The following is a 14,142-nucleotide window of genomic DNA, read 5'->3' on the forward strand; positions in this document are numbered from 1 at the left end:
TGTTTAGGATCTAAGAAGAACGGAAAACACTGATCATCATCACGCCATGTCCAACGAGGTTAATCACAAATTGAACGATCAGTGTTTTGTATTGTTCATCATTGATTACTCAAACTATGAAGCTAGATAGGGTTCAATCACTTTGATCCGCTCGGCGGGTTTGGCCGCGAAATAATCCTGCTGAACTGACGAATACTTTTCACGAGCAGGATGTACGGAATCTCGGAATCGGCAATCTTGCCAATGGTCGTTATAGAGTCTCAAAAGTTCGGCGATCAGAGCCTCGGGAAGCTCCAAATCACATGGCTTCGAAGCCAGAACTGGCGGATCCACTTGAATGTCTCTGAACAGGAACACCCCTCGAATGGCAAACCAACCCGACCAAATGGGGTGCAAACACACGGGATAGATCTTGGGGCTCTGAATGGGCTTCAAAAGACTCGGGTCCTCTGTTACATCAGATTCGCGGAAGAGCCGCACTGACCCCGACACATGAGCTGCTGTTTGCACCAAGATCTTGGGTCGGCGATTGGGCCGAATTTCGAAATCGTGCATTACATCAATGCGGCCGAATTCAGGCTCGAATTGTTCTTTCAAGTCTTGAAACGTGCGCCACATGCATTGGTCCAGGGGATCGCGATCGAACACCCCTGGATCGTTTTTAGTGCGCTTGAGAAAGGGCAAGAAAGTGTTTTCGAACATGCTCGGTCGACTCAAAACCACCCAGGCCAAAGTATGATCAGGATAGTCGAGACGAAATTTGGGTCCCACCAATTCATTGTAGGATTTGACAAGAAAGGGGTGGGCCTCGAAGCCCCCCGGATGGAAGTGAGCAACATTGAGTCGTTCTCCGAGGGATTGGACAATGGAGAGTTCCCCGATCGGGGTGGGGATGTCCGGATTGCTGGCACGCATCGTGAGCTTCGAGCAAGCCAAAGGGCTGAAACAAATTGTAACAAGGTTGAGACCGAGCAGGCAATAAAAAAAGACCAGATGGATGGATGGATGGATGGCTGCTTTTCATTCACGTGGTATATTACTCGATTGTTCATCAGTGTTGCGATTCATGGAATCTCGATCTCTTTTCGAACTCGATATGACAAAGAAACAGCGCTGTTTTAAAAAAAGGAAAGGCCATCATCATACATAGCTCGATAGAAATCAGGAGCTCGTTCCGTTGTCATCATCATCATCGCAGTCTTTGATGATCGTCGTATGAGGAATGGTTTTAACGACCTCTTCCAAAGTCGGCAGAGCGCTCAAGGTGTTGTTCAGTTTCACTCGACTGAACATGTCGTCCAACACGTTCCACAGGCAGCTTCCCATAGGGAAGTCGTTATCAACTAGGTTGACCAGCAAGTACGACCCGGCAATGTTCTCAATCACTTTCTGAGATACGGAGCCCTCGTCGTACAATTTGGCCCATTGCTCCACCCACAAACCAAAGGCTTCCTCTCGCCAAGCGTCGAAACTAATGGGGTCCACCACAGTGGGCTGCTTGATCTCGGAGCCGGGGAACACGCCCCAAGTGACGGCAATCGGCTGGAGGGATTTGATATTCGTGCAATTGAACGAGGCGTCGTGGTTGATCACTTGGAAGTTGACGCCCGGATAGCGTCCAAGCACTTGAAGCAAGGCGATCACGTTGCTCTCCGAGGTGAAGAACTCCAGGTAGGCCTTTTGGAACACGTACCCACCCGGCTCACCCCATCCCACGCGGCTGTCATTGCTCGGCACGCAATTGACCGATGGCTGGGAATTGACCGTGATCACGCCCTTGGCCACTACCTCGGCCAGCTTATCCGAGATCAGTTCGGTCTCCGTGTCCAGGATGTCTTCGTTAAAAATGGTTTTAGTCACTTTGATCCCATCGGCATTGGGCTCGCCGCTTAGGTAGCGGGAAAACACCTGCCAGACGTCCTCCTCGCAAGTCACCTCGCCCCACATCGTCCTCAACTCCTCTTTGGGACTCTTGGAGGCCAAGTAGAAGAGGTAGTAGTCTTTGAGCTCGCCAAAGGCCGGCGAAGAGGAGTTGCCCCAACGTCCATTAGGAAACTCGTCCCAATGGCGGGTGCGGTAGACGTAAGTCTTGGATCGCTTGGTCCAGAAGATGGGCCGCACATCTTCCCCGCACCGCTTGGGATCGGCCGCGAGTTTGAAAGGCAAAGGTTTAGCCGGATCGCTATTCCACATGCCCAAACGCTTCAAAATGGATACTGCGGCAACCTCTCTGTTGAGCGTGTAAATATGCACTCCGGGGGCATATCCACTGATGAAGAGTTCTCGAACCATGTCCACGGCTTGATGGATGCCGTAGTTGCGGATGGCTTCGTCATTACCTCGCAAGGGTTGGACCACTTTCTGAACATCCTCGGGTACTTCCAATTTGGAGAGCTTGACAATATGACGAAGCGAGTCATACGATTGGATGGGCAGGATCCCCGGGATGATCGGGCAAGTGATGCCCACAGCTCGACAATCATCCACAAATTTCTTGAACGTGGAGGCCTTGAAAAAGAGCTGAGTAATGATGAAATCCGCACCCGCATCCACCTTTTCTTTCAGGTAGATAATGTCATCTTCATAAGAGGTGGCCTCGGGATGACCGGTTGGATAGCCCGCCACGCACACGGTGAAGTCGTCCGGAAAGTAGGACTTGATGTGACGGACCAGGTCTGTGGCAAAATTGAATCCATCGTCTTGCATTTGCCATTTGTTCTCCTCGTTGGGCGCGTCACCTCGCAAAGCCAGAATGTTACGGATGCCTAATCGTTTGGCCTTGTTCAAGTAGTTTGAGATCTCTTCCTCATTGGATTTGACGCAAGTCATGTGAAGCATCGTCTCCAATCCCACATAGTTTAAGGCCGAGTGAGCAATCATCATGGAGGAAGTCTCGGAATCTCCGGCAGGATTGCCTGCCGGATGCCAAGTCACGTCCACAAAGAGTGGATTGCCCATTCCCATGCGCTCAAAGCGTGCCAGGAGGTTGATGGCCCCGCTCTTGGTGCGAGGGGGAAAGAACTCCAAGGAGAAGAACTTGTCCCCAGAGTCCACTCGAGTCAACACTTTTTGCTTGAGGGTGATGTCGAAATTGCTTTGAAGATAGCTCAGGGGCGTCAATGGGGTGCCAGGGTCTAGGTCTCGTACAGCCGAGGACATGTTTCCAGTCAGTGTACTGTAAGCGGGAGATGGATCCGGACGAGCCTCCAAACCCGAGAGTCCACCGCCGCCTCCGGCAGAGGAGCCATTCTTCAGATGAACCGGACTCATAATCACGATGGTCTTGGCTCGTGAGCCTCCCTAAGGCAGAAGAGCAAAGCGAGAAGGTTGTAGGGTTGAGTGAACTTGCTTGGTTGGGTGGTTGTCGGCTCTCAATCAAGGAACATCAACAACAAGGTTAGCAATCAAGCCGCCAACCGACAAGACCAAGGAACTCGGAACTCGGAACGCGGAACGCAGAACGCGGAGCTCTTCTCAAACGGTTAGGAAATGTCGAGCAAGCGACGAACACCGAACACTCGCAAACAATCAAGGTAAGGCTGAGAAGAAACAATTCAAATGCCCCAGATGGAAGCCCAACAAACACTGCCAAACTGAGTTTGAGGAAGAACCGCTAGCTAGACTAAAGCCGAGTTAAGGGTCCGATCTCCAAAAGAGAGGCGGGAGGACTGAGGTCGAATGACTGGAATCGAGATCGTTTATACCCTCTCATCCATTCAAGTGTAGGTCGTACATGACCATCCCTGACGTGCCCGGACGAAAACATGTGGTCGTTTGAGGGGAGACAGAGAGAGACAGAGAGAGAGAGAGGAGACTGCGGGCGAGAAACACCGACTCCCAATGAACAACTGTCCGGAGACAAGTGAACAACAAGCTAGCTACATGGCTGCGATGGGTATTCGACAAGTTATCTAGGTGCTAGGTTCATACTGTAGATGATAATGTCACACACACTCCCAACCAAGAGAACCCTCGAGGCCTGCCTTCTCTCTTGATACTTTCAGTGTTCTCTTAGTTACTCGTTTCAAAAAGAAACCACAACGAATGGGAACAGAAAAAGATGGGCAAATGTACTACGGACGGACGGGTTACCTAGATAGCTCTCCGAGCTCTGAACTTTGGGTCAGTGTTGGGCGATGTACCCACCCCGCCAGGCCAGAGAGCTTAGTCTATTGCCTAGCTATTTATTGGTAATAATGCCTCAATGGCTGGCCCAAGGACGACGTCATCACTGGACAGAGAATGTAGGGCGGGGGAAACGTAACTTTTATCCAAATGAACCGAATACATTTTCCTTCACACAAGTTGGACTTTAGTTATTAGCTCAGAAAGCGTTCGCCAATTTTGATCTCAATCGAACGTCTGCGTCAAAAGCAATGAGGTCCTGAAACTCAGCACGACGTGGCCAGAAAATGACTTGCTGAGTACCGCCAACGTGGTGCTAGCTCACTCAATTTGCGCCCTCCTTGGTCCGAGTTTTAAATGCTCATAACTTTTGACACGGACGTTCGATTGAGATCAAAACTGACCATTGCTTTCTGAGGCTATAATTGAGTCAACTCATGTAAAGAGAAATGCATTTGATTGGAATTGGAATTGCTCATTTTCCCCCACCCCCGGCGCTGTCCAGTGGTGAAGTCGTCCTTGGCTGGCCCAACTTCGGATAGAAAGAGAGTCAACACTCCATCCAGACATCAACACTGACTCCAAAGGGAATCATCCACTGATTGGATAGAGGGCGGAATGATATCTTATTTCTTAAAGCTAAATATTGGATAATTAGTTTTCAAATTATGTCCTGATCAAAGGCTAAACAAATCTTGCTTCTCAGTGCTGCAACTTTAAAAATCGAGAGAAGTGTTAAGAAATTAAATCGATATTAAATCAGTGTCACTTTAAAAAGTGCAAATTGTTCCAAGGGATCTCTGGTACAACAGGTTTGTTCCTTGATTAAATGCAGCAGCCTTATCTTTTCTTAACATTTAAATTCATCAGGTCAAGTTATCCGTCATTTGCACAAAAAAAAATAAGTTAACCGGCAGAAAGGTGGAAGGTGAAAATCAATGTGGGAGTTTTGTTCAACCTTCATCTAATATTTTCTCAAATTCACCAACTTTAACGTGTTTCGAGTTTCAAAAGGGTTTGTGGTGGATAGACGAATTATAACCTTGCATTTTAATAGTACTGGTAATTACATTCCGTGCACCGGTTGGAAAGGCCCGTTAGAAACCAAACCAAATATTTAAACAAAGATACCGCGAATTTTTTTCAGACAAAGCCATACTTTTTATCAAAGAAAAACCCCTGAAAGACACATATTGAACCATCTTGAGCACGAAATATCAGAGGAATGATGTGCAAACTAAAATGTGCGCATTTTTCGTCTTTTGGTTGAAAAGGAACAATATTGTTTTTTCTTCTAAAAAGGGCGAAATATGTTTAAAATGGTTAATCTTTCAAAAAAAAAAGGTATCATTCCGCTCTCTACGGATGATAATCGGAGTCAGAGTGCCATTTAAAATAAACAGAACGGTCATTCAGAATCTGGTCCTTTGTGGGGAATGATTGGAATTGAGTGATGGACGGACGGTCCTCAAAATTAGCAAAACACGACATTTCGTGCGACTATCAGAATGAACCCATGGGTATGTAGACTTCATAACTTAGAACAACGACTGTGGCCAATGGGCAAGGTCAAATCTTGCTTGACTGGTGGAACCAGATTCCCAAGCCATCTCCGAGCCCCAAATTGAAACCTTTTTCAAAAGGACTTGTTTGAACCGCTAGAAGGTGAGCTTGGGCTTCTATTTTATGGGTTCAATTCCTCACAATTCTTCATTCACAATGAAGTTCAAGTTAGCTCAAGTTGCTCATGTCCATCTGATGCAGTACTGATGATTATCGACTGAACTAAAGGGCTGGTCAGAGAAACGACGCTCATGAGATTTCGGAGATTTTTTCGGGTCCCTCGCGGCTGCCTGATGTGTGCGATGGAGATCGGCTTTGAACACATTTAGTTAATTACGAGATTCTCAAAATCAAGTTCCAAAGCCAGGGAGCCAGTGAGTTGATGCCTCGTTTGCTTGCTTTGGTGAAACTGATTAACGCAAGATCTTAAGAGAAGCCGATCAGCCCGACACCCTGCTGCCCAACTACCAAAATGTGTTCAAAGCAGAAGGCTCAAGTTGCTTGGTTGGAGTGACTTTTCTCTACTGATGTAACGCAAGCTGATCAGCTTGCAAGCTTGGATCTTGATTCTTCATGTTCCATTCCAGCTCGAAAAGCATCGAAACAGTTTCATTCCAATGTAGCTGATGTCAGTGCCGCCATAATTACCTCAAAACCGTATTTTATAAACACAAATTACTCGCAAACTTAGGTGGAAATCAACCACAATTACGCCGTTTCTCTACAACTGGAAACTAATAGATGCTTTTGTAAGCGCAAACTTCTCGAACAAAAAATACTTGTAAACGAATCTGACGTAACGAAATGGCTTCACTGTTTCCAGGATAGAGTAGCTGGCGAACGGAAATGTCTTTTTTCGGTAAACGTTATTCTCCACCGATTAGTTGGCGGTGCTACTTTTTTTTATCTTAACCTGACCTAATCAAACCTAACCTAACCTAACCCAACCTAACCTAAAACGATATTAATCACCCTTAAAGACTCTATCTAAACCTTTTAACATTGGGCCACAAATTCAAAAATGAGCACCGCCAACAAATTGGTGGAGAATAACTTTTATCGTCTTTTTTCACCTTCGCCAGTCAGGCCACTTTGAGACCAGATTTAAGAAATTCTGAAAAGGGAGGGATATTAAGTTTCCTCTCATGGCATCAGAAAAGTTCTTCATGTAATGTGGCGTTTATGAGGTGCTTACACATACTACGTACATATCTGAATATTATGTCTGCTCCAAGTACGCGTAATGTTGGTATAGGGGAGAAAAGTTGTTGCGTTTGTATTTATGTTTTGTTCAATGAATCTCTTTCTAATTCATAATGAATTGAGTAGGATATAACTCGGGGTTTCATATATTCTCAAGTGTTATAGCTGTGATCATTACTCATTACTGTGATCATAATTGTTGATTTTAGCTTGGCTGACACTTGAGGTCAAAGTTGATTAATAATAACTCATTACTTGGAAATTAACTATTGCCTTACTTTCCACGCTTTCTGGTACCTTTCATTTAGTTTTGATATTTTTTTTTGTGGACTTCCTTACCGCTGCTGGGATTGGAATCCCAGCAGTTCAGTTAAAACGATAAATTTGTTCATTTTACTTAACTTTTATTTATATATATTAGTTGATCGACCAGCCAATTAGAGTTGGCTGATCTGGCTAACCCTTGAATATAAGGTTGATCGGGAATTTTAGTCAAAAACTTGTCCAAGTCTGACTTAAATCCTGCTACTGGATCAATGCCTACATACGCCCTGTGAATATTTGAAGGAAGCAAATTGAACAATGAAGGAGCCTGAGAAAGAAGAGAGGTGGACTTCATTGTTTTAACTGGCCTGGATTCTTGAGGGCTTGAAGGTGCTCTCAAAACGCACATTAAGCTTCTACGGTCACTAGAATTGACCCTACATCCTGGGTTGGGACAAAGCTCATGAATGCTTTTGAATATGTTTAGTATCAGATACGTTCCATACCTTCTCTGAATACTGCACAATCACAACATTTGTAACCTCTCCCAATACGAGAGCTCTCTCATATCCTCAATGTTCCTAGTAAAAGATCTTTGGACTTGAATTTTAGTGAAGATGGAAACTTGCCCTGATCCAAGATGCCAAGCATCAGGTAGTAGAAAACAGGAGCAAGAACCAGTGAGCATCTCATCAGAAACTGAAAAGTCGCACCATCAGGGCCAGGAGAGCTCGAGAGTCTCAAGTCCCTGATGGCCTCAAAAGCATCTTGATCTGTGTCTACAAGATTATCTAAATGCTCAACTTGACTAACCTGTCAATCTCAACAGACTCATCTTCAGAGCAATGAGCTGTTGCTTCAGAACTCAGTGGGGTTGAAAACACACTGGAGAACTGATCTCCAAACATGTTAGCCATAGTCTCTACATTGGTAATGGCTTCCCCATCAACCTCAAAAGGCCCAAAAGAGTGTTTCATTTTTCTCTTAGAGTTTGCATAAGAAAAAAAAGCCTTCGGATTCGACCTGATCTCCTGAACCTCCTTACTCTCAGTTTGTAACTTGTCATATTCAATGGAGGCCTTAATCTTACCCTGAACTACGTCCAACTTTTATTGGAGACTACTTACAATTACTGGATTCGAAGTGCTCTTCAGCCTATTTGCTAGTTTGCAACTCTTTTTGAACAAAGTCTTCCTATATTTTGGAATTTTTGTCCGTGTACCACCTTTCGGAACACATTCAGAGATTGCTAAACTGGAGCAAAGTTTCTTAAAATCTGAAACTGATTGATCAATGGCTGCATCTATGGACGATTCCTGTTTCAGAATTGAAATCAGGCCAAGTTTGTCTAATCTTTCTATAATCAACGGCCAATGTTCATCTAAAGGTTTTCTCCGAAGGCGGGATCCGAACCCACGCCCTCTGGGGAACAATGTCGTGCCTCTATTGGGTACATTAGACCACTCTGCTAACATGATTCCTTAAATCGAGCAAAGGACTCGAATCTTATCCTGACTAAACTCAAACAAAAAGATTCATCTTGATTTTTTACTAGGCTAAACAAGGCTCATAAAATCATCATTCAAGGGCTGCTTCCTCACTTGGTCAATTCATGATGGAGGAAAGCCCGTTTTCTGAGAAAATTTAAAGACAAAATGAACAATTTGTTTTGGTGAGTCCGGACTTGAGTCCTTTCTAAAAGACTCAAGTCTGGAAAAATTCTTTCTCCAAAATTGAGTAAAGACTCAAGGGCACTCTACTTGAGTCCCGACTTGCCCTATTATTATTAAAACCAGGGTCGGAACAAAGCTCATGGATGCTTTTGAAGACGTACAGTATTAGATATCTTTTGTACCTTCTCTGAACACTGTACAGTCCCAACTTTTTAGTCCCACCCAATACGAGAGCTCTCTCATTCCTGTGATGTTTCTAGTAAAACATCTTTGGACCTGCTCAAACTTTTGCAAACCTGCTGAACTAATTGGAGCCCAAATGGTCAAGGCATATTCAAGATGCGGCTGAACAATCAACTTGTGCAGAGTTAGCATCGTGATTCTATCTGTGGACTTAAACGTGCAATATATCCAACCACATGTTTGAAAAGCTTTACCAACTTTCAACTGGATATGCTCATTTTATCCAATTACTCATATTGATGGTTCTATAGGGTGATAGGCTGCAGCAACAATGCAATAAAGGTTGTTTATTGTTTGGGCAATTCATACATCAAGTTTGATGTATGGGTTAAGAAGAGTATGGGTTAAGAAGTTGGACTAGGTTCCTTGGAAAAAATCAATTCAGTTATTTGTGTGGTGGCATTACTACGTATTAACTGCTAAATCAGAACTCTCATCACCAGAGACACTGAAAATATTCAACTGCTTTTGGTGAAATATAGAAATTATATTTTCTTAAAAAATGGCAAAATATTAAAAAAACAGGTCCAATGATTAAGAAAATGAAAATATTTAATTCATAGATATTATAAATTGCTATTATTTTTTGAATCAATAGTAAGTGTGAAACTTGAAGCTCTTTACACCACTGAGTTTTTATGATTAATTTTCAATTGAGCCAAAACAGTGTTACTTAATAGTCAAGTTTACAATACTTTATCTCATGATTTTGACAACTTTCAATAACTTGCTGAAGTTAAATGGCCAGTTGTGTTGAAATGAGGCTGTACTAAATGGATTATTTTCTTTGCACTTTTATTTTGGTGGAGTTGTGTCACAAAATCTCAAATTGGGTGTTGCAAACTTTACTAAAGCCAATGTTGCAACTTTTTAAATTGCATCCTCCTCCCAAAGGTCTAAATTTCAGATGCCACGAACTATTGACACTCTAACTAAATTTTTTTGAACACTAGTTAGAAAAAGATTACTTTTCATATTGTGCACTTTCAATTACTTTATCTTGCTAAAAAAGTAGCCGAGATTTGGATAAATGCAATGCAAAGTTGAACTACATGAATGGTCTTGTTCATTGGCAAGTAAGTTCAGGAGGATTGCAACAAAAAAGCGCACCACTGGAGACGGCTGAATTTCCTAAGCAAAAATGAACGTAACAAATGACTAGTCGAAATATGTTCTTTGGTACAAAAATTTGACAGAATAATGTCCAATTTTAGGATTGCTAGACACCGGAACCGGTATTTTTACGGGAATTTGGTGAAAAATGCCCCAAAATGCCAAGATATTTAAACTACACGCTAAAAAAGTCTCTACTCATCACTCTTATTTTACAATCTCGCATAAACTCAAATCATTGATATGAAGTTTGTTCACTTTTGATTGTATCTGTCTTCACATATCGTGTCTTCACACAAAAGTTTTGAATGAAGCAAAAAAGTCATGGTTCTTCCCTACTAACGCTCTTTTTCCTTTTTTGGCCGCTAGAGTTTGTTTAACTCCTTCCTCACAGTCCCTATTGCGTCCATGGGTCCCCTCTTTGAACACCAGAGTGAGAGCTCAATTTGATCCTCAAGTTTGACTTGGCACACACGAAAGGTGTTAGTAGTATGGCTTACCGATGATTTAATGGATCCATTCATGATGATAAATGCCGTACGCGGAATGGGAGAAACAACGGCCAGTAAGATTGCTCTTGATCTATTTTAACACAATGCAAAGAAAGCCTTGTTCAGTCCATGCTTGTTATCCATGACATCCACAAGGGCCGGTGGCCGGCCGGGTCTGCTTTGATCGAACTAATCTGGAGAAGAACGTAGCAGTGTTGCCAGAGGTTCAAGAGAACTAAAATAGCCAAAACTGAGATTTCAATTTAGCCCAATGTAGCCATTCCAATACACCAAAAAGTCTAGACTGCCATAGATGACCAGTGGAAGATTGATGATATTGGTCTGGAAAAACCCCCTTCCGAAATAAGGAATACAACCACCATACAGCACGCCTGGCACACTGATCGTGGAAGTCTCGGGTCATCATCCATCGAGTAGTTCTCCATGTAGATATCACGGACGGTATCCAACAACCTAACCGGGATCAGTGATACATGGAAGGGTGTACCACAAATGAGGCAAAGTTTACCGCGATTCACTTCATGATTATCCATGATCTCATTCCAAGAAATAAGCGAGTCAAAGTCAAAATAGTCAGGAAGCCCGTCCACTGTATTTTAACAAAAGCGGGCATAAAAGACCAGCAGGAGAGAGCAGTAAGAGAAAAATATAGGACAGAGAGAAAATCAGTCATGGCAAATTATCACCTTCTTTTATCATCATAATTGTTTGGAATACACCCTGATTCAAGCAATTGACAAAAAAAAAAAAAATCAGGTTGTATCTTTCTGCCCGCCACCTTAATCCCCAATTGCGCGGGAAATTTGAAATAAATGACTATAACTTAAAACGGATATAACTTAAATTGGGCGGGGAGGAGAATTTAATTTTGACGAAATTTTCATCATGTCAATGTCCTCTAAGCAAAGGAATAGCGATTAATCGAATGCCATTGCAGAAAGAGCATACCTCAGATAAAAAGCCGTGTCAGGTAAAGACTCAGGTAAAGACTCAGGTAAAGACTCTGGTAAAGACTCAGGTAATGACTCGGGTAATGACTCAGGTAAAGACTCAAGTAAAGACTCAAGTAAAGACTGAGGTAAAGACTGAGGCAAAGAATTAGTTGCAGTCCCTAGAAAAATGTTTAAGAATATAGAAGTTGCTGTTATGTCCAGCATTTATACTGAGTACTTTAATTTAAAACAGTCCATGATCAAATTTAGCCCAAATTTAGCCATTTAGCCACTTCAAATTGTTATAGCCACAAGGGTCTCAATTTAGCCCAAATCGAAGAAATTTGGCTATGAATTTAGCCATCTGGCAACCATGGAACGTAGTGAGACGGTCGGTCGGTCAGTCAGTCAGTCACTCTGTCAAAATGAGGCATACGTGCTCTCATTCCTGCATGAATACAGGGATGCTACCCTAGAACTACATCTGATAGGTGTTGATAATCCGGCCAACTGATGTTGGAAGGGTTATGTTTTGGACAAACTTGTAAGGTGACGGCATGCATAGGCCTTTTCTCCTGAATGGTGGGGCTTTGACCTCGGGAAGAATTGAATTGCAGAGGAAAAACCCGAGATATCAAATAGGTGCACATTTCGCCAAAAGGGCTAGACAACTCCTTGCGGCATATCTAGGGAGTGAAGTCGACAAAACTGGTTTTAGCATGAAAAACTTGAACCAGATGGACACAATCTGATGCTTACCATTCCTCACAATTTTCTTTAGAATAGAAGTAAGCCATGGATAGATTATGCCGAGATTTGAGAAATTAATCGCTATACACCTTCAAAAGATGAAAAGAGGCCAATATTGATGTGTTTGGGTAAAGTCTATAGCTGGGCTCTGGCCCGGATATCGTCACCCTGAATCTCATTCAGCTTTCTCCGTCCGTTTCATTGCAGGTTCCGTGGTTTAGGTGCTTTTGGCTCAAACTTAGCATTATCTTCCCTTTATTAGAGTTGTGTCGCACGAAAGCTTAGGCACAGAGCTACAAGGTCTCTAAACATGGTATGCTTGCGTTTACTAAGCGTTACCTGACAAATAGGCCTTTATTGCGAGAATATCTCATTGGATCCGTTATTTTACAATATTTGTGTTGGCATGTCATCGAGTCTTGTCCATTTCTTGGTTCAAGGAGCGCCATTCGAGGCAATGATCCACTAGAAGGGGGGAGGGGGGGGGGGAGACCTGGGATTGAACCCATGAACCTGAGCTTAGCTCGGTCGCGCTTTAACCAATTGCACTAGAACCATCTCCCTTCATCCCCAAATGAAGGATCCCCATCCTTCATTTCCTAACATCATTTCATTGCAGCTCTCTGCCACGTGTTTATTGCAGCCTGAATTACCAAAATAGTTGACCTTTGGAGGCAACATCTTACCAATTTAGGACATAATTCTTAGAGCCTGGCTCAGCTCAGCTCGAAATGTCGAGTTATATGTTATGGTGCGTCACACGAGAAACATTCTGTCACAAAGTTTGCCTAACAATTTCGGAAATGTTTGGAATTGGAAAACAGTTCATCTCTGAGCCATCTACACGTGAAACTACCGGATGAAAACGGTTTGACAAATATTTTTATTTAGATTTCTAATCAAATGAATGCAACTGATCGTATCATTTCCCAATGGGTCTTTCATTCAATTTTTATGTTATGCACGGTAAATAGAATGATTAGTATAATGAAAATAGGAAAAATGAGCAATGAACTTTGAAAAAAAACACCAATGGGCACTACCATGATGAGAATGTTTTGATTCCAAAAAGTCCTTTATTTTGCCAATTTCAATCTGTGCGGTCATATGCTGGCTGAAACTGATTACTACTTGAAGGCATGTTTTGCCCTGTTCTATGAAATATACCATAAGCCACCTGATGATGCACTTTCAATAAAAAAAATTGCTTTTTTGAAAGGTTTTCGAATTTGATTTTTGACTATAAATCATAAACCAATTGTTTGGAAACAAAAGCCCGACAAATTTTCCAAGTCATTATAATCGTGAATAAATGGACAACAGTTCTCCAATAATATGATAAACAATTTAATAGCCAAGTATCGGTCGAAATATGACAACAATATATAGTTTAAAGGTCATGTCAGAAACGTTAACACAAATATAGTAAGGGCATCAAACATGACAAAGACAATTTGGAATATAATATGCAGTTAACATTACAGATGACATTGACTAATAAGAGTTCAGTTTTTAGAACAAATAAGGACCCGTCACAAGAATAGACGGCATTTCCAGGGAAGTGATGGTCATTAGCAGCTTTAGTAATAAGTCAGTGAGTAGGACTCAGTCCATTGAGATACGACTGACCTGCGCTTTCATGGGCTAAAATTGGCGGGCACGGAAATGGATGAAAGAGGAGCCAAAAGTGGCTGGCTGGTCTGGATGCTTGGTCTCAAGGGTGTATGTATGCAGAGGAACCGATCATGGCCTGTGTGTGGCCAG

At 42.8% G+C, this 14,142-nt stretch overlaps 2 protein-coding genes across 2 annotated transcripts; both read right to left on the reverse strand.

Moving 5' to 3' along the window:
• Positions 1 to 11: 11 nt before the first annotated feature.
• On the reverse strand, positions 12 to 947 carry LOC131884928 (cyanocobalamin reductase / alkylcobalamin dealkylase-like). Its single transcript, XM_059232827.1, has one exon. It carries the CDS (start codon positions 913 to 915, stop codon positions 115 to 117), a length of 801 nt encoding a protein of 266 aa, XP_059088810.1. The 5' UTR covers positions 916 to 947; the 3' UTR covers positions 12 to 114.
• Positions 948 to 1,090: 143 nt separating this feature from the next.
• On the reverse strand, positions 1,091 to 10,849 carry LOC131884906 (methylenetetrahydrofolate reductase (NADPH)-like). Its single transcript, XM_059232804.1, has 2 exons — positions 10,685 to 10,849; positions 1,091 to 3,300 (listed from the first exon to the last, which is right to left on the reverse strand). Exons 1-2 carry the CDS (start codon positions 10,706 to 10,708, stop codon positions 1,162 to 1,164), a joined length of 2,163 nt encoding a protein of 720 aa, XP_059088787.1. The 5' UTR covers positions 10,709 to 10,849; the 3' UTR covers positions 1,091 to 1,161.
• Between the last annotated feature and the right edge of the window lie 3,293 nt (positions 10,850 to 14,142).

Source organism: Tigriopus californicus, chromosome 1 (assembly GCF_007210705.1).
Source record: "Tigriopus californicus strain San Diego chromosome 1, Tcal_SD_v2.1, whole genome shotgun sequence".
Classification (NCBI taxonomy): domain Eukaryota; kingdom Metazoa; phylum Arthropoda; class Copepoda; order Harpacticoida; family Harpacticidae; genus Tigriopus; species Tigriopus californicus.

Coding starts and splice junctions, on each gene's coding strand:
- LOC131884928 (XM_059232827.1), bottom strand. CDS start 915: ATGCGTGCCAGCAATCCGGACATCCCCACCCCGATCGGGGAACTCTCC.
- LOC131884906 (XM_059232804.1), bottom strand. CDS start 10,708: ATGAATGGATCCATTAAATCATCG. Junction 3,301..10,684: donor ATGGATCCATTAAATCATCG/GTAAGCCATACT, acceptor CTTCTGCCTTAG/GGAGGCTCACGAGCCAAGAC.